We start from the raw sequence: 27,136 nt of genomic DNA on the forward strand, positions 1-27,136 counted from the left end.
GCGCTCCTGAGCTGAGAGTGGAGCTGATTGAGCTGTCGGGCCTGCAGTGTACCTTGAAGAACCGCTGTCTGGGATCTTTCCTCTTAATTCACTGACTCCCAGTTGAAGTTGTTGCTGCAGTTAAATAGTTAACTTTGAATATCAATCCCAATTTAACCTTTGGAGCAAAATCTGCAACTTTAAATCAGCTGTAAAACAGAAAGATAATTCATGCTAATGCATTTGGGGAGGGCAAACAAAGCTGGAGAATACACAATAAACAGGAGAATATTGGGAAGGGTAGAGGAAGTGAGAGACCTCGGAGTCCATGTCCACTGGTCCCTGAAGGTGGCAGGACAAATGGATCAGGTGGTAAAGAAGGCATATATTTATCAGAACTCACCATACACCAGCACATTCACACTAGGGAGAGGCCATTCACCTGTACGGAGTGTGGGAAGGGATTCACTCAGTTATCCACCCTGATGAGACACAAACAAACTCACACTGAGGGGAGGCCATTCAGCTGCTCTGAGTGTGGGAAAAAATTCACCCATTCAAACAACCTTGTGAGACACCAGCAGGTTCACACTGGGGAGAAGTTGTTCAGCTGCTGAGTGTGGGAAGAGATTTACTCAGTCATCCCATCTACAGACACATCAACAAATTCACACTGATGAAAGACCTCTTAAATGCCCAGACTGTGAGAAGTGCTTTAAAATTCCAGTGAACTGATGTTCCATGAACGTGTTCACACTGACGAGAGACCGTTCATGTGCTCTCACTGTGGGACTGGGTTCAGATGATCATCTCAACTCACTATACACCAGCGAGTTCACACTGGAGAGAGGCCATTCAGCTGCTCCGAGTGTGGGAAAGGATTCACTCAGTCACTAACCTGCTGAAACACCAGCGAGTTCACAATTAACAAGTGATTGGATTTTGCTGTGAATCACATGCAGGTCTGAACCATGTTGATTGGGGTCTGTTTCTGCTGATGTTAATAAACTCCAGCCCAGTTATAGGGGTTTATATCTTGAATAACAATCAGATGAATCAGATTTGTGTTAAACACATGGTGTATTGAGTCTTTTTTAATATTGCTGATACAAATTAGTCCCTTTTGAACATAGGAACATGTCTCAGGACATTGGGGCAGCAATGAACAAACTCAGGGGAATGTTGGATACAGAGTCAAAACAACATTATATTCTTTCTCCATGTGACCTGTCTCAGAATTCTCTCATCAAACAGACCATCAACATGAGAGGAATTGACATTTTAAGTCATTCCAAGAGGAAATTAGAGGCTGCAATTATCCAGGATGTTGTTCTGAAATTTTACAACCTCCCACTATCACCAAAGCTGGCAATAGACAGCTCATTGTTCTAATTGTGTTGTAGCCTCTGTCCCAGATTTTGTTCAATGTAGATTTAATGTTCAGAGAAAGGGGTGAGATTGGATGGTCAAAACCGCTCACAGGCTATGGAGGGTGATGTTGACTTGAATGTGCCAAAAACAGTGTTCTTCACAGGCACTGATACTTTATCCCCAGTATTAGTCACTTTGGTCTGTGTTGTCCACCTGCTAGGACAGGATGTGTCCTCATGTGTCTGTTTGTATGGGTGCGGGTGTGTCCCTGAGTATGGAAGTGTGTGTAAATGTGTGTGGGTGTGGAGAGGTTGTCTGAGTCTGTGAGACAGACAGAGAATGTGTGCATGAGTCTCTGTGTGTGGTTGTCTGTGCTGCTTCTCATTAGCTATAACACAAACCTTCCTCTCCAAGCAGACAACAAGGCTCCTGAGAATCCCATCCAGTGATGTGAATGGTATGATTCGGAGATCCTTCATCCAGGGTGAAACCACAGGCTGACCGTGTGCTGTGTAAAACCTGACATCTACACAACCAGGCCCCACTTCTCCCGGAGCAACATGAAGTGTCTGCTGCTTTCCAGATCCATTCCTTTCCCCTCACCATTATCCTCAGATAGTTCACAAATTCCTTGTGGACATCATCCTCCAACGCGCCAATGGGTTTCCACTTTAAATATTTCCATCGGTCTTTTTCACAGACAGCAATTGGATTGCTGCTATCACAGGAATCAGTTCTGAAATACTGTCCCTCTGATCATTAGGCCCCCTGGAGTAATACACTGATCCAGATCTTCCCACCAAACACAAATCCATATCCCCATCTGAGTTCCAGATTTTAATGTGATGTCATTTCACCCCTTTAAACCTGAGTCAGCACACCTGCTCCACGTGTACTACATGTACCACACGTCTTTGAGATCAGTTGTTCCTTTGTAATCTGGGTTGTTCTGAATGATGACAATATGAACCTTCTTCCTAACCTGTCCTAAACCTTGAAAGGGAATGTGCCATTAACACATATATGCTTCAAGTTAATAATTCTGCTTAGTCTGGCTAATGTAATTAATTTAGGACTAACAGAAGGATTAGGGTATGGTCGAATGGACAGATGTCCAACGGGGACATAAGGAGACTTCTTGCTAATGTCGGGATTACAAGGTTAGACATTATTTTTACATTGATTTTTTTAACAATTTGCTGATTTTTGATGGAAGGGGAGACAGTGAGAAGGAGCTAGAAAGTCGAGGAAGTCAGAGGAAATGCACTTGTGGTGTGGGGTGGGAGGGGAATAACAGAGGAACCAGCTATGGGTGCAGACCATTTCTACATAGGCATGAACGTACAGGATCGAAATTATAAACAAGGGCACACGGTTCATTCTGTAATCATGATCAATGCTGTAATGTCTACAAAATACTCCAAACGTACGGGAGAAACTTCTATCGATGAGATGTCTTTGGAGCTCTCCTGTATCCCCATATTTGTCGTTAATGTTGCTTTTCCATCACACAGCTGACTCATGTCGAGTGTTTTAGATTCTCCTCAACACCCTTCTGTCGGTTCATTCACTGAAACCACGGACTCTCCTTGTTGTAACGGTGACATTCCCTGTCTGTCCGGTTATTTCTTGAAGTCAGTCAGCCCTTGAATTGTTTGTACATTGTTTCATCATGTCCCACCCAGCTGGCCACCAGTGCAGAGGCGTTGGAGGAGGACGGTTTGGTCCACGTTGTTAGAGGCTGTGGACAGGCCGAGAAGGACAATGAGGGAGTTTTCCTTTGTCACATTCACATCGGGTGTCATTGGTGACTTTGGGAAGAGCTATTTCGATACCGTGACAGGGACAGAGATCTTATTGGAGGGATTTAAACATGGAGTTCTGGGAAATGTGGACATGGATTTGGGAGGTGATCAGGACTTTGGAGAGCGAAAAGAGGTTGGAGCTGGAGCGGGGGTTTAATAGAATAGTGGGGTCAAGTGTTGGTTTTATTGAGGACAGGTGATGATGGCAGATTTGAAGGAGAGATGGGCAGTACCAGGAGAGAGAGAACCGTTAATATCAGTTAACATGGGGAAAATGGGTGATCAGCGGTTTAGCGGGAATAGGGTCGATGGAGCAGGAGGTGGGTCTCATGGACAAAGTGAGCTCTGAGAGGGCAGGAAGGGGAGATGGGAGAGAAACTGGAGAAAGATGTGGGTTCAGAGCTCGGACATGGGGGATCTTTAGAGAAAGTTTGTCCCGGTGGGCTAGTGGAAGGGAAGAAAGCAACAGAGGCAACTGATTGGATTGTCTCAATCTTAGTGACAAAGAAGCTCCATGAGCTCCTCACACTTGTTGCTGGAGGTGAGGATGGAGGAGATAGGGGAGAGGGAGAGCCCTTCGAAAGGAACTAATGTCTTAGGGATAATAAAAAGATTCAACATCATCTATTTAATAGAAAGCTTAATGATTTTATTTTTATCCAGAACACTAACACCTATAACTGGGCTGGAGTTTACGAACATCAGCAGAAACAGACCCCAGCGAAACATGGTTCAGTTGCAAAACTCAATCACTGTAGTTACTCGTGAACTCGCTGGTGTCTCAGCAGGTTGGATGACTGAGTGAATCCTTTCCCACACTCAAAGCAGGTGAACGGTCTCTCCCCAGTGTGAACTTGCTGGTGTCTCAGAGGGTTGGATGATTGAGTAAATCCCTTCCCACACATGGAGCAGGTGAAAGGCCTCTCCCCAGTGTGAACTCACTGTTGTGAAATAAGATTAGTTGGTCGCCTGAACCCAGTCCCACAGTGAGAGCACCTGAACGGTCTCTCGTCAGTGTGAACACGTTGATGGGACACCAGGTTCCCGGAATTTTTATAGCACTTCCCGCAGTCTGGACATTGAAAAGGTCTCTCCTCACTGTGAACTCGCTGGTGAGTCAACAGACGGGATGAATCAGTGAATCCCTTCCCACATTCTGAACAGGTGAAAAGCCTCTCTCCAGTGTGACCATGCTGGTGTCTCAGCAGGTTGGATGACTGAGTGAATCCCTTCCCACACTTGGAACAGATAAATGGCTTCTCCCCAGTGTGAATTCGTTGGTGCACAGTCAGATGAGATGATTGCCTGAACCCAGTCCCACAGTGAGAGCAGCTGAACAGTTTCTCGTCAGTGTGAACACGTTGATGGGACATCAGTTCCCAGAAACTTTTGTAGCACTTCCCACAGTCCAAGCATTTAAAAGGTCTCTCGTCAGTGTGAACTCGCTGGTGTTTCAGTAGGTAGGATGAACGAGTGAATCCCTTCCCACAGTCGGAGCAGATGAACGGTCTCTCTGCTGTTTGACTGCACTGATGTCTTTCCATGCAATTGAATCCCTTCCCACAGTCCCCACATTTCCACGGTTTCTCCCTGTTGGGACTGCATTTATGTCCTGCCAAGATTAGATGATTGGCTGAAGCCTCGTCCACACACAGAACACGTACAGTTTCTCCCCACTGTGAACGGTGCTTTTTCCTTCCATGTTCAAAATCCGATGACATTCAGGTTAAGATAAACTGTGCAACTCCACCACGTCCTGATGTGATGTTTGGTTTCAGTTTCCTGACTGCAAATCCTCTCCTTCTAATATCCTGTGGAATTGATTTAAAACAGAAAGAGGGAGTGAGAGAGAAGCCACATAGGCAGGTTGTGAAACTGAGCTGAATGAATCTGGGAATTTGTGGGGCCGGCACGAGGAAAAAGTGACCATGAAAGATGCTGGATTGTCACAAAAACTCAACTGGGTCACTAAGGTCCACCAGAGAAAGGACCTTCTACACAGTCTGTGTCCATACATTTCAAAATTGTGCCTGAACACTAAGGTCTAGGTCATAGGAGCAGGAGTCCTAACACTGACTCCTGGGGAAATCCACTTTCAACCTTCCTCCATTCTGAAAAATCATTACTCTCTGTTTCCTGTCACTCAGTTAATTTTGTACCCATGTTGCTGCTGCCCATTTTGTTCTATGAGCTATAACTTTGCTCACAAGTCTGTTATGTGGCACTTTACCTAATGCCATTTGGAAGACCATGTACACCACATTAACAGCATTACCCTCATCAACCACACTGTTAACTCTTGAAAAACCTTAAGCAAGTTAGTTTAACATGATTTTCCCTTAATAAACTTGTGCTGGCTTTCCTGAATTAGCCCACATTTGCTTAAGTGACTATTAATTTTGTCCAGAAATATCACTCCCAAGGATAAACTGACTGGTGTGGTAGTTGCTGGGCTGATCATTACACCCTTTTTGAACAAAGGTGTATGATTTGCAATTCTCCTGTCCTCTGTCACCACTCATGGGTCTGAAGATGATTGGAATAATATGGTCAGTGCCTCCACAATTTCCACTCTGAATTCCCTCAGTATCCTTGGATACATCTCATCCAATCCTGGTGCCTTGTCAACTTTATCAGACAGTCTATATAATACCTTCTCCTTATCAATATTAAACACCACAAGTGTTTGAACTACCTCCTCTTTAACCATGACCTGTGCAGCATCATCTTCTTTGGTAACGACAGATGCCAAATATTCATTTATACCTCATCCATGCCCCCTGTGCCAATGGGTAAATCACCTTTTTTTAAATCCCTAATCAGCCCCTGTCTCCTTTTACCGGCCTGTTACTAGGTATCAGCCAGAGAAAGCGTTTTGATTTCCTTCCATGTTAGCTGCCAGTTTCTTCTCATACTCTCTCTTTGCTTCTCTTACTTTCCTTTTCCAATTTCTCTCTGAATATTCTTTCTTTATCCTGTCTCTCGGTTGTATTAGCCACCTGATATCTCTGTTAGCAGACTTATTCATCTCTTCTCTTCTCTTATTTAGTGAGCTGTGGATATGTTAGCCACACCTTCCTCATTTGTAAGAATATGTCATTACTATGTCTGATCTATTTCCTCTTTAAGGCAGCCCATTCCTCAATTACAGTTTCTCCTGCCAACCTTTGATTCCACTTTACTGGGTCAGATCCATTCTCACCCTATTGAAGTTGGCTTTCCCCAGTTAATTATTCTTTCTCCTACAAGTAACCATTGTCCACAGGCAGACAGGCCAACTGTTTACCTTCCAGATTTAAAGGCCGATGATATTCAGGTCCTCATGAATCGAGTGACTCTGCCAGATCTGAATTGATGTTTGATTTGAGTTTCCCATCTGTCAACCCTCCACTTCTAAGATCCAGTATCAGAAATTTACAACAACACTAACCGTCAGTCCAAGATCGAAATTGAGAAGAGACAAACATTTCTCTTGGTTTGAGTTTGTTGTGTGTAAATCCTCCCCTTCTAACCCCCTGGAAAAGGAGTTTCCAAAATCCATCCCTGTCAGTCCAGGATAGAAATGCACAACATTCTCTCCTCTTGCTACCTGGACCAGGATGGCCGCGCATGCGCCCTGCTGCACATTGCCCCTGTGAAGATGGCGGTTGTTAACTCGGGCCTGTCTCCGAGAGGAGACGCGGGTCAGAGTTGTCTCCTCTCCATTCGGTGTAACCGCAGGACCGGTAGCTTCTTATTCAAGATTTCAGACCTTCAAAGGGTCTTCATGAAGCCTCCCCGCCCACTCCGCCGCCACCATCCCTCCCCACTCACCGGCTCCTTTTACTCGCCTGTGTTCGCCATTTCTCAGCGTCTTCCACCAGCTCCAGGTACAGATGGTACTGCGCATGCTCCAGTCAGAGATCACAATGCGCATGTACCAGTCACTGCCAGCTACTGCGCCTGCGCGAGGACTGCCGGTCGTGAGGATAGAGCACATTCTGCCCCCCACTGCATCCTGGGTACACATACCGCCATTGAAAGGTTTTTTCTGATAAGATAATCATGTTTTATGATCTGATGATGATTGGCGCCATAGGGCCAATATATAAAATTATTAATATTGATATGGCAACCATAGTACACGGCCCCTCCACCATAGTTCTGTCCTGGGTGTAATTAACAACAGAACAAACCCTGACAGTTAGATCTAAACTCACCGGAGTCTCAGCAGCGACGCAGACAAATGATTTTTCTTCCATATTCTGACTACTGAAACTCTGTCTTGTCAGTTGGAATGTAGCAATTGTGGATCCAATCCTTTGACCTTCTAAAACTGGAGTGTTAGCAGGTGGGCAGTGAGCAAAGGGTTGCATACAAGAAGTATCTGAATGGTCTCCCACAGGTATGACTGTGCTGCTGTGTCAGAAAATGGAATAACGAGGTGAATCCATTTCCACATTCAGCTGGTGCGATTTCATGGTGTGATTTTGCAACATGAGTTTCAGCTCACACTGGGATCTCAAACCCTTCTAAGAATGTGATCTACATTGGCAACCACAGTTAGAGAAAGGTGGTGCTGTAAATCTGAAATAAAAAAACAAAATATTGGAATTTTCAGCAGATCTGGCAGTGTCTGTGGAGAGTGAAAGATGTATTTAAATTTCAGGGCTGTGACTTTCCATCAGAACTGCACTGCATCAGTGAGCAGACTTGAAAACTTAACTCTATTTCTCAATTCACAGATTCTCCTGGATGTGCTGAGTATTTCCATGATTTTCTGCTTTTATCTCTGATTAAAGAAGTTGCATATGAATTGTGCATTAGATTTATTGATGACTAATGTATATTTATTCTCAACCATCTACAAGTGGAAAACTCTTCCATTTGTCTACCCTGTCAACCCCTTTCATTATCTTAAAGGCCTTAGTCAAGTCATCCCTCACTTTCTTTTCCAGAGAAAAACTTTTCAATCTGTTAAATCTTTGTGAATTTGACATATTTTCCAATTCTGGCATCATTCCAGTAAATCTTTTTTGCACCATCCCCAGTGATTCACTCCTTCCTATAATATGGAGACAGCTAATCTGAGCATCAAAGTCACATTGTCCCAAATTCCTGTATGTTGTAAGGATCATTTTGGCAGTGGGAGAGGGGACTGTGGTTTCAAGCTGTTATTCACCATCCCCTGTTTCAGCCATTCTCCCATTAGCATAAAATAAGATTAGATGAAATGAGCAGATCTAATGAGCTGGTCTGTGACATTATGAATCAATTACAAAGTTGTCTCTCAGCCTTACAGTGAAGCGGAGGGTATTTTTCATTCTAAAATTGCTAATTATACCATTAAGAATACCTGTCAGAATGACTAGATTCCATCATGGGGCCAGTATAAAGCTCATTTAACATGATTACCAAGCAGTGAAGAGGTGAATTTGTAATTCACATGCACCTTGTTTGTGCATTTCCCAGATTAATAGTTGCACTGAGTCTGTTGTTCTCCATCTTGATATGTTCAAGATGGAAATCCATAAATATTTGGGCACTAAGAGATATGGTGATAGGATGGGAAAGTGGAGTTGAGCTGGAAGAACATTTAATGGTGGAGCAGGCTCAAGGGGCCTTTTAGTCCAACCCTGCTCCTATTTGTGTTCTTATGAACATCACTGTGAATCATTTCCATTCAAGCACAGCAGATGCAGCAGCACCCGTCCACCTCCTCCCTTCCCTCATTCCAGGGCCCAAAACACTTTCCAAGGGGCACAGTGATTTACTTGTACTTCTTGCTATTCAGTATTGTCTATTCACAGTGCAGTTTTCTCTACATTGAGGAGATTAAATCCCAATTGGGTAACTGCTTTGTGGAACATCACCTTTCAGTCTCCAAGTGTGACCCTGAGGTTCTGGTCATTTACCAGTTTATTCTCCACCCACTCCCACTCTGACCTCGGCCTCCTGCACTGTTCCAATGAAGCTCAATGGAAGCTCGAGGAACAGCAGCCCATCTTTCATTGGACACTTTACATCCTTCTGAACTCAACATTCATTTTGACAATTTCAGATCATAACCACTGCTCCCATTTTTTCTGACAGTAGGTGCTGCTAATGGTTCTTCTTTTACCATTTATCCCTCCTCTGGGCCTGTGTTGTTTCTCCACTTGTCCCATTAGTTTATTTCCTTGTCTCATTATCACCCAGTGCTGCCTTGCACGATCATCCCCTTTGTCATTTAATCATGAGTTCAGGCTCGGACAAGGGGGATCTTTAGAGACAGTTTGTCCCGGTGGGCTAGTGGAAGGGAGGGAAGCAGCAGAGGCAGCTGATCAGATTGTCTCAATCTTAGTGACAAAGAAGTTCCATGAGCTCCTCACACTTGTTGCTGGAGGTGAGGATGGAGGAGACAGGTGAGAGGTAGAGCCCTTAAAAAGGAGTAACTTGTGCTAGAAATATCAAAACGACTCAACTGTTCATCGCAAAGCTGATTTATTCCAATTTTATACAGAATCTATAACTGGGCTGGAGTTTATTATCATCAAAAAGGAACTAACGTGTTAAAAATAGTAAAAAGGATCAACGCATTGTGTTTAACACAATGCTGATTATTTGACTTTTATCTAAGTGGGCTGGAGTTTATGAGTGTCTACAGAAACACACTATAATGAACATACTTCAGTCCTGAATGTTATTAAGAGCAAAATCCCATCACAACAGTTACTTGTGAACTTGCTGGTGTCTTAGCCAGTCGGATGACTGACTGAATCCCTTCCCACATTCGGAGCAGGTAAATGGCCTCTCTCCAGTGTGAACTCTCTGGTGTAGCAGCAGGTTGGATGACTGACTGAATCCCTTCCCACATTCGGAGCAGGTAAATGGCCACTCTCCAGTGTGAACGCTCTGGTGTCTTAGCCAGTCAGATGACTGACTGAATCCCTTCCCACCTTCGGAGCAGGTAAATGGCCTCTCTCCAGTGTGAACTCTCTGGTGCAGCAGCAGGTTGGATGACTGACTGAATCCCTTCCCACATTCGGAGCAGGTAAATGGCCACTCTCCAGTGTGAACGCCCTGGTGTCTTAGCCAGTCAGATGACTGACTGAATCCCTTCCCACATTCGGAGCAGGTAAATGGCCTCTCTCCAGTGTGAACTCTCTGGTGCAGCAGCAGGTTGGATGACTGACTGAATCCCTTCCCACATTCGGAGCAGGTAAATGGCCATTCTCCAGTGTGAACGCTCTGGTGTCTTAGCAAGTCAGATGACTGACTGAATCCCTTCCCACATTCGGAGCAGGTAAATGGCCTCTCTCCAGTGTGAACTCTCTGGTGCAGCAGCAGGTTGGATGACTGAATGAATCCCTTCCCACACCTGGAACAGGTGAACGGTCTCTCTCCAGTGTGGACTCGCTGGTGTGCGATGGGATGAGATGATTGCCTGAACCCAGTCCCACAGTGAGAGCACCTGAACGGTCTCTCATCAGTGTGAACACGTTGATGGGACTTTAGTTCCACAGAACTTTTGAAGCACGTCTCACACTGTGGGCATCTGAAAGGTCTTTCATCTGTGTTAACTCGCTGGTGTCCCATGAGGTTGGCTAATTGAGTGAATCCCTTCCCACGCTCAGAGCAAGTGAATGGTCTCTCCCCAGTGTGAGTGCACCAATGAGATCCCAGTTCCAATGGGGATTTGAATTTCTTCCCACAGTCCCCACATTTCCACGGTTTCTCTCCATTGTGACTGCATTTATGCTCCGTCAGGTCAGATGATCGGCTGAAGCCTCATCCACACACAGAACACGTGTACGGTTTCTCCCCACTGTGAACGGTGCTTTTTCCTTCCATGTTCAAAATCTGAAGATACTCAGTTTAAGATAAATTAGGCGACTCCATCAGATCCTGATGTGATGTTTGGTTTCAGTTTCCTGACTGCAAATCCTCCCCTTCTAATACCCTGTGGAATTGATTTAAAACAGAAAAAGGGAGTGAGAGAGAACCCACAAAAACACAAAGGCAGGTTGTGAAACTGAGCTGAATGAATCTTGGAATTTGTGGGGCCGGCAATAGGAAAAAGTGACCATGAAAATTGCTGGATTGTCATAAAAACCCAACTGGTTCACTAATATCCATCAGGGGAGGGAACCTGCCACCCGATCTGGGCCTACACAAGACTCTGACCTCTATGAGAATATACGAAATAGGAACAAGAGAAGTCCTAACACCCCGTCGAGCCTGCTCCACCATCCAATACGATCGTGGCTGATCTTGGGCTTCAATTCCACTTTCCCGCCCACTCCCCATATCCCTCGACTCCCTGAGAGACCAAAAATCTGTCCATCTCAGCCGGAAATATATTCAATGATGGAGCATCCACAACTCACTGGGCTGGAGAATTCAATGTGACAGAGAGAGAAGGGGAGAGAGGAGTGGGAGAGACAGAGAGAGAAGGTTACTAAACAAAGCACAAGGTGTCAATAAACAGAATTCAAGTGCATGGGATTGTGGGAATATCCTGTTATAGATTGAGAATTGGTGAAAAGACAGAAAACAGAGAGTCGGAATAAATGTCTCATTCTCAGGATGACAGGCAGTTACTTGTGGGATACTGCAAGGATCAGTGCTCGGCCCACAGCCATTCACAAACTATACAAATGATTTGAAGGCACTCATTTAAGCAGCACCTAAATTTTCACATTCTCATCCTTGTTTTTCTCCATGGTTGTGATCATTCCTATCTCTGTAACCTCCTCCTGCCTCACAATCCTCCCGAGATATCTGCTCTTCTTGAATTCGAGAATAACTGATTTTAATAATTCCATCACTGGTTGCCATTCTGTCAGTTTCCAAGACTCTAGAATTCCCTCCCTCAACCTCTCCGCCTCTGTACCTCATTTGCATCCTTTAAGATATTCCTTCAGACCGACCTCTTTGACCAAATTATTGGCCACCTGCCCGAGTATCTCCTTGGTTTCTAACATTTCTGTGAAATGTCTTGGCAAACTATATAACAATAAATGTGCGATATAAACACAAATTGATGTTGTTGATTTGGAGATATATCAATGTCCCTTCCTCATCGCTGGGTGAATAACCTGTAGCTCCTTACCTAACAGCATTGTGCGAGCACCTTCACCACACGGACTTAATTAGTAATGGGTTGAAAGGTTATGGGGAGAGGGAGGGAAATTGGAGCTGAGGCCAAAATGAGATCAGCCATGATCCTATTGAATGGCGGGGCAAGCTCGAGGGGCTGAATTGCCCACTCCTGCTCCTAGTTCTTATGTTCAAGGATCTATGGACATGCACACCAAGGGTCTGTACTTCCTCGGGTCCTACCATTCATCATGTACTCCCTTGCCTAGTCAGTCCTCCCAAAGTGCATCACCTCACACTTTTTGGGATTAAATTCCATTTTCCACTGTTCTGCCCATCTGACCGGCCCATCTATATTGTCCTGTTGTCTAAGGGTTTCCTCCTCGCTATTTACCACACTAGTGATTTTTTTGTGTTACCTGTGAACTTACTGATCATACCTCCTACATTCATGTCTACATCATCAATGTCCACTAAAAACAACAAGGGACCCAGCACCTAACCCTGCAGTACGCCACTGGACACAGGCTTCCAGTCACAAAAACAACCTTTGACCATCACCCTCTGCCTCCTGACACTGAGCTAATTCTGGATCCAATTTGCCAAATTGCCCTGGATCACATGGGCTCTTACCTTCTGGACTTGTCTCCCATGCCAGACTTTGTCAAAAGCCTTAGAGAATTCCATGTGGACTACATCAATTGAACTACCCTCATCTACACACCTCATCACCTCGAAAAATTCAATCAAATTTGTTAGACATGATCTCTCACTGACAAAGCCATGCTGACTATCCTTGATTAATTCTTGCCTCTCCAGGTGGGGATTAATTCTGTCCCTCAGAATGTTTCCAAAAGTTTCCCTACCACTGATGTTGGACTCACTGGCGTATTAGCTCCCTGGTTTATTCCTACCATTCTTCTTTAATGGTACCACATTAGCTGTGCTCCAGTCCTCTGGCACCCCTCCTGTGGCCAGAGAGGATTTGAAAATTAATGCCAGGAACCCTGCAATCTCCTCCCTTGCCTCCCACAACACCTGGGATACATCTCATCTGGGCCTGGGGATTAATTCACTTTTAAGGCCCAATAAAACCGCTAATACCTCCTCCCTCTCAATACTCATTTGTTCAAGTGTATCACAGTCCCCCTCCCTGATTTCTATACCTACATCGTCCTTCTGTATAGTTAATACAGATGCAAAGTACTCATTTAAAACCTCACCTACATCTTCCAGCTCCTCACACAGATTGCCATTTTGGTCCCTGATGGGCCCTAATCTTTCCCTGGTTATCCTCTTGCCCTGAATATACTTATAAAATGCCTTTGGATTTTAACTTATTTCACCCAGCTGTGTTTTTCATGCCCCCTCCTCGCCTTCCTAATTTCTTTTTTAAGTAACCCCCTGCACTTTCTCTACCCCTCAAGGGCTCCTGCTGTTTTGAGCCCTCGATATGTACCATAAGCTCCCCCCCCCCACCCCCCCCCCCGCCCCCTATCTAATCCTGTCAATTCCTCAACATTCCGGTTTCTCTGGACTTGTTGGTCCTTTGTGGGAAAACATTGGCCCTGCACTCTCACTATTTCCTTTTTGAATGATTGCCACTGCTCTGATGTTGATTTTCCTACAAGTAGCTGCTCCCAGTCCACTTTGGCCAGGTCCTGTCTTATCATATTGAAATTGGCCTTCCCCCAATTCAAAACCCTTAGTTTCGATCCATCTTCGTCTTTATCCATAACTACTTAAACCTTACTGAGTTATGGTCATTATCACTGAACTGCTCCCCACTGACACTTCTACAACTTGCCCAGCTTTGTTCTCTAAAAAGGTCCAGCACCTCTCTTGTAGGACTTTCTATGTGCTGGCTTCAAAATCTCTCCTGGATACATTTGAAGAATTCAGCCCCCTCAAAGTCTTTCATACTTTGTCTATCCCAGTTAATATTGGGGAAGTTGAAATCGCCGACTATTATTACCCTATTATTTTAACACTTCTGAGATTTGCCTACGTATCTGCCCTTCTATCTCTCCCTGACTGTTTGGGGGTCTAGTATACTCCCAACAATGTGATTGTGCCCTTTTTGTTTTTAAGTTCTACCTATACAGCCTGATTTAAGGAACCTTCTAAGATACCATCCCTCCTTACTGCAGTAATTGACTCCTTGATCAATATTGTGACACCACCATCTCTTTTACAACCTCTGTCCCCGTCCTGTCTCACCTGAAGATTCTATACCACGGAATATTGAGCTGCCAGTCCTGCCCCTCACTCAGCCATGTCGCCGTGATAGCAATGATATCATATCCCCATGTGTTAATCAGCATCTGCAACTCATCTGCCTTACTCACAACACTCCTTACATTAAAATAAATGTCATCCAGCCTTGCCATGTTGCCTTGTGCCTTAACTTGACTATGTACACTCTGCCTTCCAGACTGACTTGTTTTTTCTTATATACTTGTATGTACATCACCCCCTACTATACCTCCACTGAGTATCCCACCCCCATACCAAATTAGTTTAAGAGCCCACCGACAGCACGAGCAAATCTCCCCGCAAGGTTCCCCACACCTTTTAAAGGACTTCTCACACTTAAATTAAAAGGTCTCTTGTCAGTGTGAATGTGCTGGTGGCCCAGCAGGTGGGGTGATGTCCTGAACCTTTACCACACTGTGAACAACTGAACAGCCCCTCGCCAGTGTGAATTCAATGTGTTTCAGCAGGTCAGTCCAAAGAGACAAATATTTCTCTTGGTTTGAGTTTGCTGTGTGTAAATCCTCCCCTTCTAACCCCCTGTAAAAGGAGTTTCCAAACACTCGGTGTAAACTGGGCTCCGGGAGTTTCTAATCCGGGTTTGGAGTCCTACACCATAAAATAAATAAGAAAATAAATAAGATAAAAGGTAGAGATAAAACAATGGATGGAAATACATTTAAAAATAATGGAAATAAGTGGGAAAAGAAAAATCTATATCAATTATTGGCAAAAATATTCTACCGCCTTCGTCCCGGTCCCCCGCCCACACTGCGCATGCTCCACTCCCAGCTGGCTCCGCCCCTCTCACTCCGATTGGCTGGAGGACCAGTTGCTCCCGCTCGGTCCTCCAATTCCGCCCCTTCTTCCTATTGGTCCGGAGCTGCCGCCAATCATTCGGTGTCGAAACATGCGCAGTCCGTGGAGACAGACGGGAGCTCCAGTGAACGGATTTAAAATGCGGGTTTTACAAAGACCGAGTGCAGATCCAGAACTGAAAATAAAAGCGTGAACAGAGATAGGGCCGGCGGATGAATTTGGAAGCTTCATAAACTCACGGTACCGGCCCCAATCCCTCAATAAGAAGCCACCATCCCCGGGTTTGGTCGGCGCTGCGGGAGAAATGCCCTAGTTAACGGCCGCCATCTTTATAGGGGCAATGTGGAGATTGGCGCATGCGCGGCCGCCATCTTGATGGGTCAATGTGCTACAGGGCGCATGCGCAGCCGCCATCCTCACGGGGACAATGAGCAACAGCCCGAGGGAGACGTTCATAAAATGTGTGTTCACCAGGAGTTTTAGATCAGCAACAATAGAATTATAAACCCATACTCACTCAGCAGTACAGAATTTAAGTATTGCTGAGAAAGGGAGACATATTGCTGATATTTCATGTTGCACTCCTCTGGACAGATGCAAAAAAAACAAATTTCTGGTCAAGGCATTACCATGGAGAATTCACCAAAGAGCTATCATCCTCCATGCTTTTGTTTAATTCAACAAACGGCCCCATCCCTGGACATGCACCTTCTGTCTGCAGTGGACAGTTCCCTGTGTATGAATATATGCAGCTTCTAGCAAGCAAAAGTAAGCCACATTTTGAGCCCGACTTATAATCTTTGAAATTTGATGTTCTTGCGTCTTCCTGATGAGTACAAGATAAAAGGTTTCAACAGAATGTCTCTTTTTTTAGCAATACTCAAGTGTCTTAAAGGGGGAAAATGTGGTAGACAGAGGGAGAGGTGTAGGGAGAGAATTTCAGAATTTGGGAACGAGGGAACTTAAGGCAAGGTCATTAATGCTGGAGCGATTAAAATGGTGATTGTACAAGCTATCAGAATTGGAACAGTGCAGATATCTCAGAGGGTTGTAGGGCTGGAGGAGATTACAGAGAAAGGGAGGGGCGAGGCCATGGAGGGATTTGAAAACAAGGATGAGAATTTTAAAATCAAACTGTTGCTTGACCGGGATCCAAGACAGGTCAGGAAGCAAATGGGTGACAGAGGAACAGGACTTGCTATGAGTGAAAACGTGGACAGCAGACTTTTGGATGGCTTCACGCTTACGGAGAGTAGAATGTGGGAGACCAGCCAGGAGTGTGTTGGGATAGTCGTTCAAGTCTGGAGGTAACAACGGCAGTGATGAGGGTTTCAGCAACAGATGCACTGAGACGGGGTGAGGGCGGGTGATGTTACAGAGGCGATCTTAGTGACGGCACCGATATGAGGTCAGAACCTGATCTTGAGATCAAATGTAACACCGAGGTTATCAACAGACTGGTTTAATCTCAGACTGTTCCCAGGGAGAAGGATGGAGTTGGTATCTAGGGAATGGAGATTGGAGCAGGGACTGAAAACAGTGTCTTCAGTCTTCTCAGTGTTTAATTGGAGTTAATTAGTCATCAGGAAGAGAAGCAGTAACCAGAATGGACCATGAGACTGATCCCAGGTTTAACTTAGTTAGAGAGGGAGAGAAGGAAGGAAGGAAACCCAGGGAGGTTTGGAGAAACCATCTTCACAATCGCTCATTAAATCTCCACACAGTAAGTTTTGGACACAAGGTTAATGTCTGCTAGTCTGTAAGGTCGGTCAGGGGGTTTCAGATTAATGTTTTGTCACGAGTAATGACTGAAGTGAATGATGAAACATATTGTTATCTTCAGTTGGATAAATTTGTAACAAAGATACAGGAAGAATTATCCAAAATTCTGTTTGGCTTCAGCACAGGGAGGATGGAGAGTGTGGGACGGGGATTTGCAGCTTTGGGAGAAGGAGACAGGAAATAATGTTCCATAGAAATGAGAATTGTCTGCTCTGAATTTCTATCCTGTTCTTATAGTGATCACTTTTGTAAACTCCTTTTACAGGGTATCGGAAGGGGAGGATTTACAGAGGGGGAACTCAAACCAAACATCACATCAAGATCTGACAGAGTCACTCGATTCATCAGGACCTGAATATTATTGTCTTTGAATGTCGAACGAGAAATATTTGTCTGTTCTGTCTGTGGGAAAAGATTTCAAACATCAGTGAGTCTGGAAAAGCACCGAGACACATACACCCCTGAATGAGAGTGTTCCAGTGAACTGACAGTGGAAAGAGCTTTAACCAGTTACACAGCCTGAAATAACATCACACCATTCACAGCAGGGGGACATTGTACACGTGTTCTATGTGTGGACAAGGATTCAACTGATCATCAAACCTGGAGAGACACAGGGACACCTGCACCATGGAGAAACCGTGGAAATGTGAGGACTGTGGGAAAGGATTCAGTTACCCATCCCAGCTGGAAATCCATCGACGCAGTCACACTGGGGAGAGGCCGTTCACCTGCTCTGAGTGTGGGAAGGGATTCACTCAGTCATCTGAGCTGCTGAGACACCAGCAGCTACACACTGGAGAGAGGCTGTTCACCGGCTCCGAGTGTGGGAAGAGTTTCAATCAGTCATCCCAACTGCTGATACACCAGCGGCTTCACAATGGGGAGAGGCCGTTCACCTGCTCTGAGTGTGGGAAGGGATTCACTCAGCCATCCGGCCTGCTGAGACACCAATGGTTTCATACTGGGGAAAGACCATTCACCTGCTCCGTGTGTGGGAAGGGATTCACTCAGTCATCCCACTTGCGAATACACCAGCGAATTCACACTGGAGAGAGACCATAAGAACATATGGAATAGGAACGGAAGCAGACCATTTGGCCTCTCAAGTTTGCTGTGCCATTCAATAAGATCATGGCTGATCTTCTTGTCTTTGAATTTCCACATTCCCATCTAACCTCGATAACTTTTGATTCGCTTGCCGAACAAGAATCTATCTACCTCTGTCCTAAAAATATTCAATGACCCCACCTCCACCGCCTTCTGAGGCAGAGAGTTCCCATTCGCACATCCCTCTGAGAGAAAAATTTCTCCTTATCTCTGTCCTAAAAGGGCGACCCCCTAATTTTGAAACAGTGCCCCCTAGTTCTGGACTCACCCACAAGAGGAAACATCCTTTCCACATCCACCTTGTCAAGGCCATTCAGGATCCTGTATACTTCAATCAAATCACTCCTCCCTCTTCTAAACTCCAGTGGAAACAAGCCCAGTCTGTCCAACCTTTCCTCATAAGACAGCCCACGCATTCCAGGTAACAATCTAGTGAACATCCTTTGAACCACCTCCAATGCATTTATATCCTTCCTTAAATAAGGAGACCAAAACTGCACACAGTATTCCAGGTGCAGTCCTGTATAACTGAAGCATAACATCCTTACTTTTATGTTCAACCCCTCTCCTAACAAAGGATAGCATTCCATTAGCCTTATTAATTACTTGCTGACCTGCATACAAACTTTTTGTGACTCATTTACTAGAACACCTAGGTCCCTCTGCACCTCAGAATTATGCAGCCATTCTCCATTTAAGCAATACTCTGCTTTTTTGTTCTTCCTGCCAAAGTGACTAACTTCACATTTTCCCACATTTCACTCCATTTGCCAGATCTTTGGCCACTCATTCAACCTATCTACCTCCATCTGCAACCTCCTCATGTCCTCTTCACAACATACTTTTCTACCTACCTTTGTGCCATCTGCCAATTTCGCTACCACGTCTTCACTCCCCTCATCTAAGTCATTGATGTAAATCATAAAAAGTTCGAGGCCCGAGCACAGACCCCTGTGGGACTTCATTCATCACATCCTGCCAATCAGAAAAAGACCCATTTACACATACTCTCTGCTTTCTGCCAGCCAGCCAATCTCCTATCCATGCTAATAAGTTACCCCCTACACCATGCGCTTTTATTTTCCATAATAATCTTTGATGTGGCACCTTCTCAAATGCCTTCTGGAAATCCAAGTCCAGTACGTCTACAGGCTCCACTTTATCCACAGCGCATGTTACTCCTTTAAAAAAACTCAAATCAATTGGTTAAACATGATTTTCCTTTCACAAAACCATGCTGACTCTTCCCAATTGCCTTGAGCTCTTCTAAGTGCCCAGCTATAACCTCCTTAATGATTGATTCTGATAACTTCCCCATGACAGACGTCAAGCTAACTGGCGTATAGTTTCCCGTTTTCTGCCTCCCTCCCTTCTTGAATAGAGGGGTTATATTTGCTGCTTTCCAATCTGACGGAACCTTTCCAGAATCGAGCGAATTTTGGAAAATAAACACCAGCGCACCGACTACCGCATTAGCCGCCTCTTTTAAGACCCAAGGATGTAGTTCATTGGGTCCCAGAGACTTGACATCGGCAGCTCCTTCAATTTGCTCAGTACCATTTCCCCAGTGATTTCAATTTCACCAAGTTCCTTTCTCTTGTCACCTTCTGATTTGCAGCTATTACTGGAATGTTTTCTGTATCCTCTATATTGAACACAAAAGCAAAATATTATTCATTTCTTCCACCATTTCCTTATCTAATATTAACTCCCCACTGTCACCCTCTAGAGGACCAACACTCACTTTGCTCACTCTTTTCCTTTTTAAGCACCTGTAGAAACACTTGCTATCCATTTTTACATTTCTAGCAAACTTCCTCTCACACTCTAATTTCTTTCTCCTGATTAACCTTTTAGCCATTTTCGACTGTTCTTTATATTCTGTCCAATCATCTGTCCTGCTGCTCATCTTTGTGGAGTTGTATGCTTTTTCCTTAAGCTGATGCTTTCTTTAACTCCTTTAGTTAACCACAGATGGTGGGTCCTCCCCTTATAATTTTTCTTTATGGTCGGGATGTACTCATTCTGAATACTTTGAAATATCCCCTTAAATGTCTGTCACTGCTTCTCTATTCATCTATCCTCTAGGCTAGTTTCCCAGTTCACTTCAGCTAGCTCAGCTTTCATCCCCACATAGTTGCCCTTATTTAAGTTTAAGATACTAGTCTTTGACCCACTCTTCTCCCTTTCAAACTGGATGTAAAATTCAACCATATTGTGCTCGCTGCTACCTAGTAGTGCCCTTACTCTGAGGTCATTAATTAATCCTGTTACATTACACAATACCAAGTCAAATATAACCTGCTCTCTGATTGGCTCCTGAACATGCTGCTCTAAGAAACTATCTCAGAAGCATTCTAAGAACTCCTCATCCAGGCTATTACTGCCAATCTGATTTTTCCAGTTAATGTGTAGATTAAAATCACCCATGATTATTGCCGTCCCTTTATCACAAGCACACAATATTTTCTCTTGAATACTTTGTCCTGCACTATGGCTGCTGTTAGGGGCCCGTCTCCCACTCCCACTAATGACTATTTTTCCCCTACTATTCCTCATCTGCACCCAAACCGATTCTACATCCTGATCTCCTGATCCAAGGTCATCTCTAACTATTGCACCAATGCCCTCTTTGATTAACAATGCAACCCCGCCACCTTTACCTAGCTTCCTATTCTCCTTGAATGTCATGTACCCCTCAATATTAAGGACCCAATCTTAGTTGTCCTGCAGCCACGTCTCCATAATTACTAACAGATCATATTTATTTACTTCTGTGTGAGTCATCAATTCATTTACTTTGTTTTGAATGCTATGTGCATTCAGATAGAGAGCCTTCAGTCTTGTCTTTTTGTTACCGTTGTAACATCTAGTCTTGACTGTTGATTTATTCTCAGGTTTTTTTCTCTCAGTCCTTTCCTGCCATTCTCTGACCTTGTTTCTCATATTACTATTTTGCTCTCCTTTCTTGACTCTACACCTTGAATTGCTACCTCTACCCAAGCTTGATCCCTCACCGCTCTTGTTTAATTTAAAGCCCTCTCTACTTCCCTAGCTATGCAATTTGTGAGGACACTCATCCCAGCATGGTTCAGGTGTAAACCGTCCCAACGGTACAGCCCCCACTCTCCCCAGCACTGATACCAGTGCCCCACAAACTGGAACTCACTTCTCCCACACCAATCTTTGAGCCACGCATTGGTCTCGCTAATCTTATTTGCCCGATGCCAATTTGCACGTGGCTCAGGTAAATAATCCAGAGATTATTACCTTTGAGGTTCTGCTACATAATTTGGTACCTAGCTCCTTATACTCACTTTACAGAACCTCTTTCTTAGTTCTACCTATATCATTGGTACGTACATGGACCACGACAACTGGATTCTCCCCCTCCCATTGCAAGTCCCTCTCCAGCCCTGAGCAGATGTCCCGAACCCTGGCACTGGGCAGGCAACACAACCGTCTGGACTCTCACTTTTTGCTGCAGAAAACAGTGTCAGTGCCCTCACTATACTATCCCTTACTACCACTACATTCCTTTTTGCTCCCCCTGCGTGAATGGCTTCCTGTACCACAGTGTAATTACCTTCAACTCCTTATTCTCCCTACTCCCTTGGATCTCTAAACCTGGGAGATTTCTTGTATCTTCCCCGGTGAAGGCAGACTCAGAATTATCATTTAGCTTCTCTGCCCTTTCTCTATTCCCCGACTCTGCATGAAATGGACCCTCATTTGCCTAAAGCAGCTCTTAGAGTCTGTTTTTATCTTTTTTCTAGATTGCATTCATATGCTATTCTCCCTCTCTTTACCAGTTTCCTGGTCTTCTTTTGTTGTATCTTAAAAGCCTCCCAATCCTTAGGTTTACTCCCACTTCTGGCAACTTTATGAGCCTTATCTTTAAATCTTATACCATCCTTAACTTCCTTTGTCAGCCACGGTTGACTGACTTTTTGGGGGTTCTGCACCTTGAAGGAAGGTATATGTGCTGTAAGCTATTTAATAATTCTTTGAAGACTATTCATTGCCTCTGTACATTTTATTGTATTTTCACATTCTATCTCAGCCAATTTCTCCCACACGCCTTCATAATTTCCTTTATTCAACTTTAACATCCTTGCTTCAGAGTGAACTACCTCATTTTCAAACATAGTATAAAACACTATAATATTGTGTTCACTCGCCCCTCAAGGTTCTTTTACCACAAGATTATTAATTAGTCCTTTTTCATTACATGATGCTAGATCTAAAATAGCCTGTCCTCGAGTCGGCTCCTCAACATACTGCTCTAGAAAACCATCCCCAACATACTCCAGAAATTCATCTTCCACTGCATCAGTGCTCAATTGGTTTATCCAGTGTACATGTAGATTGAAGTCATCCATGATCAATGTATACCCTATGCTACATGCTTCTATCATCTCCTGATTAATACATTACTATTACCATTACTATCTGGCAGGCTATGAATAACTCCAACAAATGTCTGCTGCCTTTTGCTAATGCTTAGCTCCACCCAAACAGATTCCACATTGTTCTTCCAAACTGAGATCTCCTTTACTAATGCACTGATCTCATCCCTTATTATCAGCACAACTCCACCTCCTTGTCTGCCTTTACTAAACTTCCAGTATCCATGAATATTCAGTTCCCAGTTTTTGTCACCATGCAGCCATGTTTCCATAATGGCAATAATATCTTACCCCTATAATATCTTACTATTTGTGCCTTTTGATCATCGATTGCGAATGCTGTGTGCAGTCAGAGAGAGTGCCTTTAATTTTCCCTTTTTAACATAATTCTGCATTCGAAGCAGACTCAATGCTCTGCTTTGTTTCTCCTGCCTTGTAGCCTCACTACTACTTCCTGTTACCCATTTTACTTCCTTCTAATTTTACACTTAAAGTAAGGAGGACTAGTAGAATAAATTAACAGTAACTTCACTTTGCGACATTTCTCCTAACTTTACCTTACTTTGGTTTACTTTATGACTCTATTTCACTTTGACTTGATTTAATGTTACTGCCCTATTGTTGGTGTTCCTTACTGAAATACAGGCAGCTACTTCTTTATAAATGTTATGTTTTTTGTTTCTAGTTTTAAGCTATTTAAACACAATCCCTAACAGCAACTTCTCACCAACCAAGTTTTCCTGTGATGTCGCCCTTGGGTTTATTTTCAAACTCAGCCCGCTGCCCGATCGGAGGTGTTCCTCACAGGTCTGGCTGTCTCCTCTCCAAGAAGGTGAGACACGTCGGGAAGGACCAGAAGAGAAAGTTTACCTGTGTCACAGCCACATAGGATCTCACTTGTGTCTTTGATAAGAACTGTTTTCGAACTGAGGCAGGGCAGAAACCTGATTGGAGGGATTCAAACAGGGAGTTCTCGGAAAAATGGACACAGTTTTGGGAGATTATAAAATGTTTAAGGATTTTTGAAAGGAAAGAGAGGCTGGAGATATGGCGACAGCATGGAAAGATGGAAGAGTGAAGGGCTTGTTTTTATTTAAGGATGTTATAATGATGGAAGGTTTAACTGAGACCGGAACAGTATCTGAAAAGAGAGAACCATTGACAATGACGGCAAACATGGGGAAGTTGGATGGTCAGTAGTTTAGTGGGAAGAGGGTCGATGGAGCAGTTGGTGCACACAGAAGGCATGAGAGGAGATGGGAGAGAAACTGGTAAAAGATGTGTTCTATCATTAAAACTTACCTCTTTGACCAAGCTGTTGATCATGTGCCCCAATATCTCCTCATGTGCTTCAGTGTTAAATATTCCGGTATAATATTCCCGTGAAATACTTTGGAACGTTCTATTCTAATCAGTGTGCTACATAAATGCAATTGTTGTTGTTGATTTGGACATTTATCATCGCTGAGTGAAAATCCTGTAACTCCTTACCAAACAGCATTGTTGGAACACCTTCACCATAGTGACTGCAGCGATTCAGGAAGAAGGCCCACCAACACCTGACCAACAGACAACTGGGGATTGACAATACCTGCTGGTCTTGTTAGTGACACCAAATACCAAGAAACGAATTAACAAAAAATCTCGGAAAAAAAGGCACTGTAGAAATACTTGTTACTAAAGCAACACTCTAAATTGAATGGACGTTTGTCACTCTGTTAACTCCGGGATCTACCTCCTTTAACAGCCTCACACTGGAAATTGCTGGGCCTGACTGGGTTGCAAAGTCCTCGGGGTTAACCCCAGCAGCTTCTCCTCCAATTCTACTCCAGCTCAAAACTGACGCAACAAAAAACACCCCCATTCAACCCCCACCCTAATTCAAACCGGCTCCTAATTGGTCTGCCTGACTCGGCTATATGAAACAATAAAATGAAAGCAAAGCTCTGCCAGACTGGAACTGAAGTTAAGACATAAAATATTTTAAATATCCAGCAGGTCAGGCAGCATGAACAGATTAAGAAACAGAAGTAGGGGCTCAGGTCGCTGACCTGCCTTCAGACTGCACGATAACTCTCGGCGATGGCCGTCGACTAATGGCGGGCAATGTTCCCACAATGCAATGCGCTCCAGAAACCGCTCTATCTAAAAGTTGTTAATTTCCTGTTGGAAGGTCGGTTGCCGCAATCGGCAGGTGGCAACTATGGCGCCGGGAGAGTCAAGGAGGTGAAGAACTGCAGCAAAATACAGGAGGACGATCACCCGCCATTATTACAGAACAATAAGCCGCGCATCTGCGCTTGCGCACCCACACCAGGGCCGGGACTAACAACTGTCCCGCATCCAGAATCACCGGGACCTGCAGCCTGGAACTGGGAGTGGGAGAAGCGGGAAGAATGAGGGGAAACAATATAATCCAACACTCACAACAACCTCCAAACCACCTCCATTCCCGGGATAGTGACACAGAGTTTAGAAACACTCACCAACACGACTCCAGTGAAACTTCCACGAGGAAAAGAGGGAGCAGTGACTGTGCCTGCTCTGATCTAGCCCCAGACCTGTCACTCAAACCCCTCAACTCCGCCCAGTTCACAGCTCAACCTACCAGCTTGCAGCTTCCTGCACCTTGACCCCGCCCGGCCCAGGTGTGGGACAGTCCAAGGTGAGTCCTTCGTGTAACCAGGACAGTGGGGGAGGGGTGACCTCCCACCCTGTGCTTTGTCCCAAATGGTTCCATCCCCCCCTCCCCCAAGGCCCACTAAACACTGCATGCAGACGGCTGATGGACCTTGGATATCCTCACTGACCTGCACAGGTACATTATGCTGCTCCCCACCCCCGATACGCGTAAACATCTTGTTTCATACAAGTTTTGTTTAAGACTTGTTCAATCTTGTTTAATTGCAGGGCTATGGGGCAAAGGCAGGGACGTGGCATTAGGTAAATTGTCCCTTCAGGGGGCTAATACAGACACGACTGGCTGAACGGCCTCCTTCTTTGCTGCAACCATTCTATGATTCTTTGAATTGTCCCTATCCCGCTGCTCCATTCAAAGTGATTCCCAACTTCTGCTATTGTCCCTGGATCCCTGTTTAATCAAGTAATTCCTCCCCTTTCCCCTGCTCACCCTGTACAGTGTGTGTCAGACTTCCTCCGGACACCTCCCCCCACCACCATACCGGCGCCATCAACTATCAGCAGATTTCTGGTTGTCTGGTTTTAGCTTAAATTTACAGAATTCCTGGATTTAGCTTCAAACTCGCCTTAATTGAATCCAATAAAACTGAAAAATTTTGTCCCACACAACAGGATAGATTCTTTTGTTTAAAGTCAGAGCGAAAAATGCAGTTACTGTCCTCAATTAAAGTGGCTCTTCATTTTATTCCGCACCAGACCAGCATCTAAAACAGTGAACATTATCCCCCAGACCGGAATACAATACAGTGAACATTATCTCCCAGACCCGAATATAAAACAGTGAACATTATCCCCCAGACCCGAATATAAAACAGAGAACATTATCCCCAGACCCGAATATAAAAGTGAACATTATCCCCCAGACCCGAATATAAAACAGTGAACATTATCCCCCAGACCCGAATATAAAACAGAGAACATTATCCCCAGACCCGAATATAAAAGTGAACATTATCCCCCAGACCCGAATATAAAACAGTGAACATTATCCCCCAGACCCGAATATAAAACAGAGAACATTTTCCCCCAGACCCGAATATAAAACAGTGAACATTATCCCCCAGACCTGAATATAAAACAGTGAACATTATCCCCCCAGTCCCGAATATAAAACAGAGAACATTATCCCCCAGACCCGAATTTAAAACAGTGAACATTATCCCTAGACCCAAATATAAAACATTGAACATTATTCCCCCAGACCTGAATATAAAACAGTGAACATTATCATCCCGGGACCGAATATAAAACAGTGAACATTATCCCCCAGACCCGAATATAAAACAGTGAACATTATCCCCCAGACCGGAATACAATACAGTGAACATTATCTCCCAGACCCGAATATAAAACAGTGAACATTATCCCCCAGACCCGAATATAAAACAGAGAACATTATCCCCAGACCCGAATATAAAACAGTGAACATTATCCCCCAGACCCGAATATAAAACAGTGAACATTATCCCCCAGACCCGAATATAAAACAGTGAATATTATCCCCCAGACCCGAATATAAAACAGTAAACATTATCCCCCAGACCGGAATACAATACAGTGAACATTATTCCCCAGACCCGAATATAAAACAGAGAACATTTTCCCCCAGACCCGAATTTAAAACAGTGAACATTATCCCCAGACCCAAATATAAAACATTGAACATTATTCCCCCAGACCTGAATATAAAACAGTGAACATTATCATCCCGGGACCGAATATAAAACAGTGAACATTATCCCCCAGACCCGAATATAAAACAGTGAACATTATCCCCCAGACCGGAATACAATACAGTGAACATTATCTCCCAGACCCGAATATAAAACAGTGAACATTATCCCCCAG

The 27,136-nt window shown here is 44.3% G+C and overlaps 1 protein-coding gene and 1 pseudogene across 1 annotated transcript in view; one reads left to right on the top strand and one right to left on the bottom strand.

The window, feature by feature from the left end:
- Positions 1-3,913: 3,913 nt before the first annotated feature.
- On the bottom strand, positions 3,914-10,712 carry LOC144698034 (uncharacterized; annotated as a pseudogene).
- A 6,379-nt stretch (positions 10,713-17,091) lies between these two features.
- The window catches only part of LOC144698035 (uncharacterized), a 113,265-nt gene continuing 103,220 nt past the window's right edge, over positions 17,092-27,136 (top strand). Inside the window, exons 1-2 of the mRNA XM_078569973.1 lie at positions 17,092-17,142; positions 17,811-18,082. Coding sequence (XP_078426099.1) covers positions 17,092-17,142; positions 17,811-18,082 — 323 coding nt within the window. The remainder of the gene's footprint in view (positions 17,143-17,810; positions 18,083-27,136) is intronic.

This window comes from Cetorhinus maximus, chromosome 23, assembly GCF_964194155.1.
Source record: "Cetorhinus maximus chromosome 23, sCetMax3.hap1.1, whole genome shotgun sequence".
NCBI lineage: Eukaryota > Metazoa > Chordata > Chondrichthyes > Lamniformes > Cetorhinidae > Cetorhinus > Cetorhinus maximus.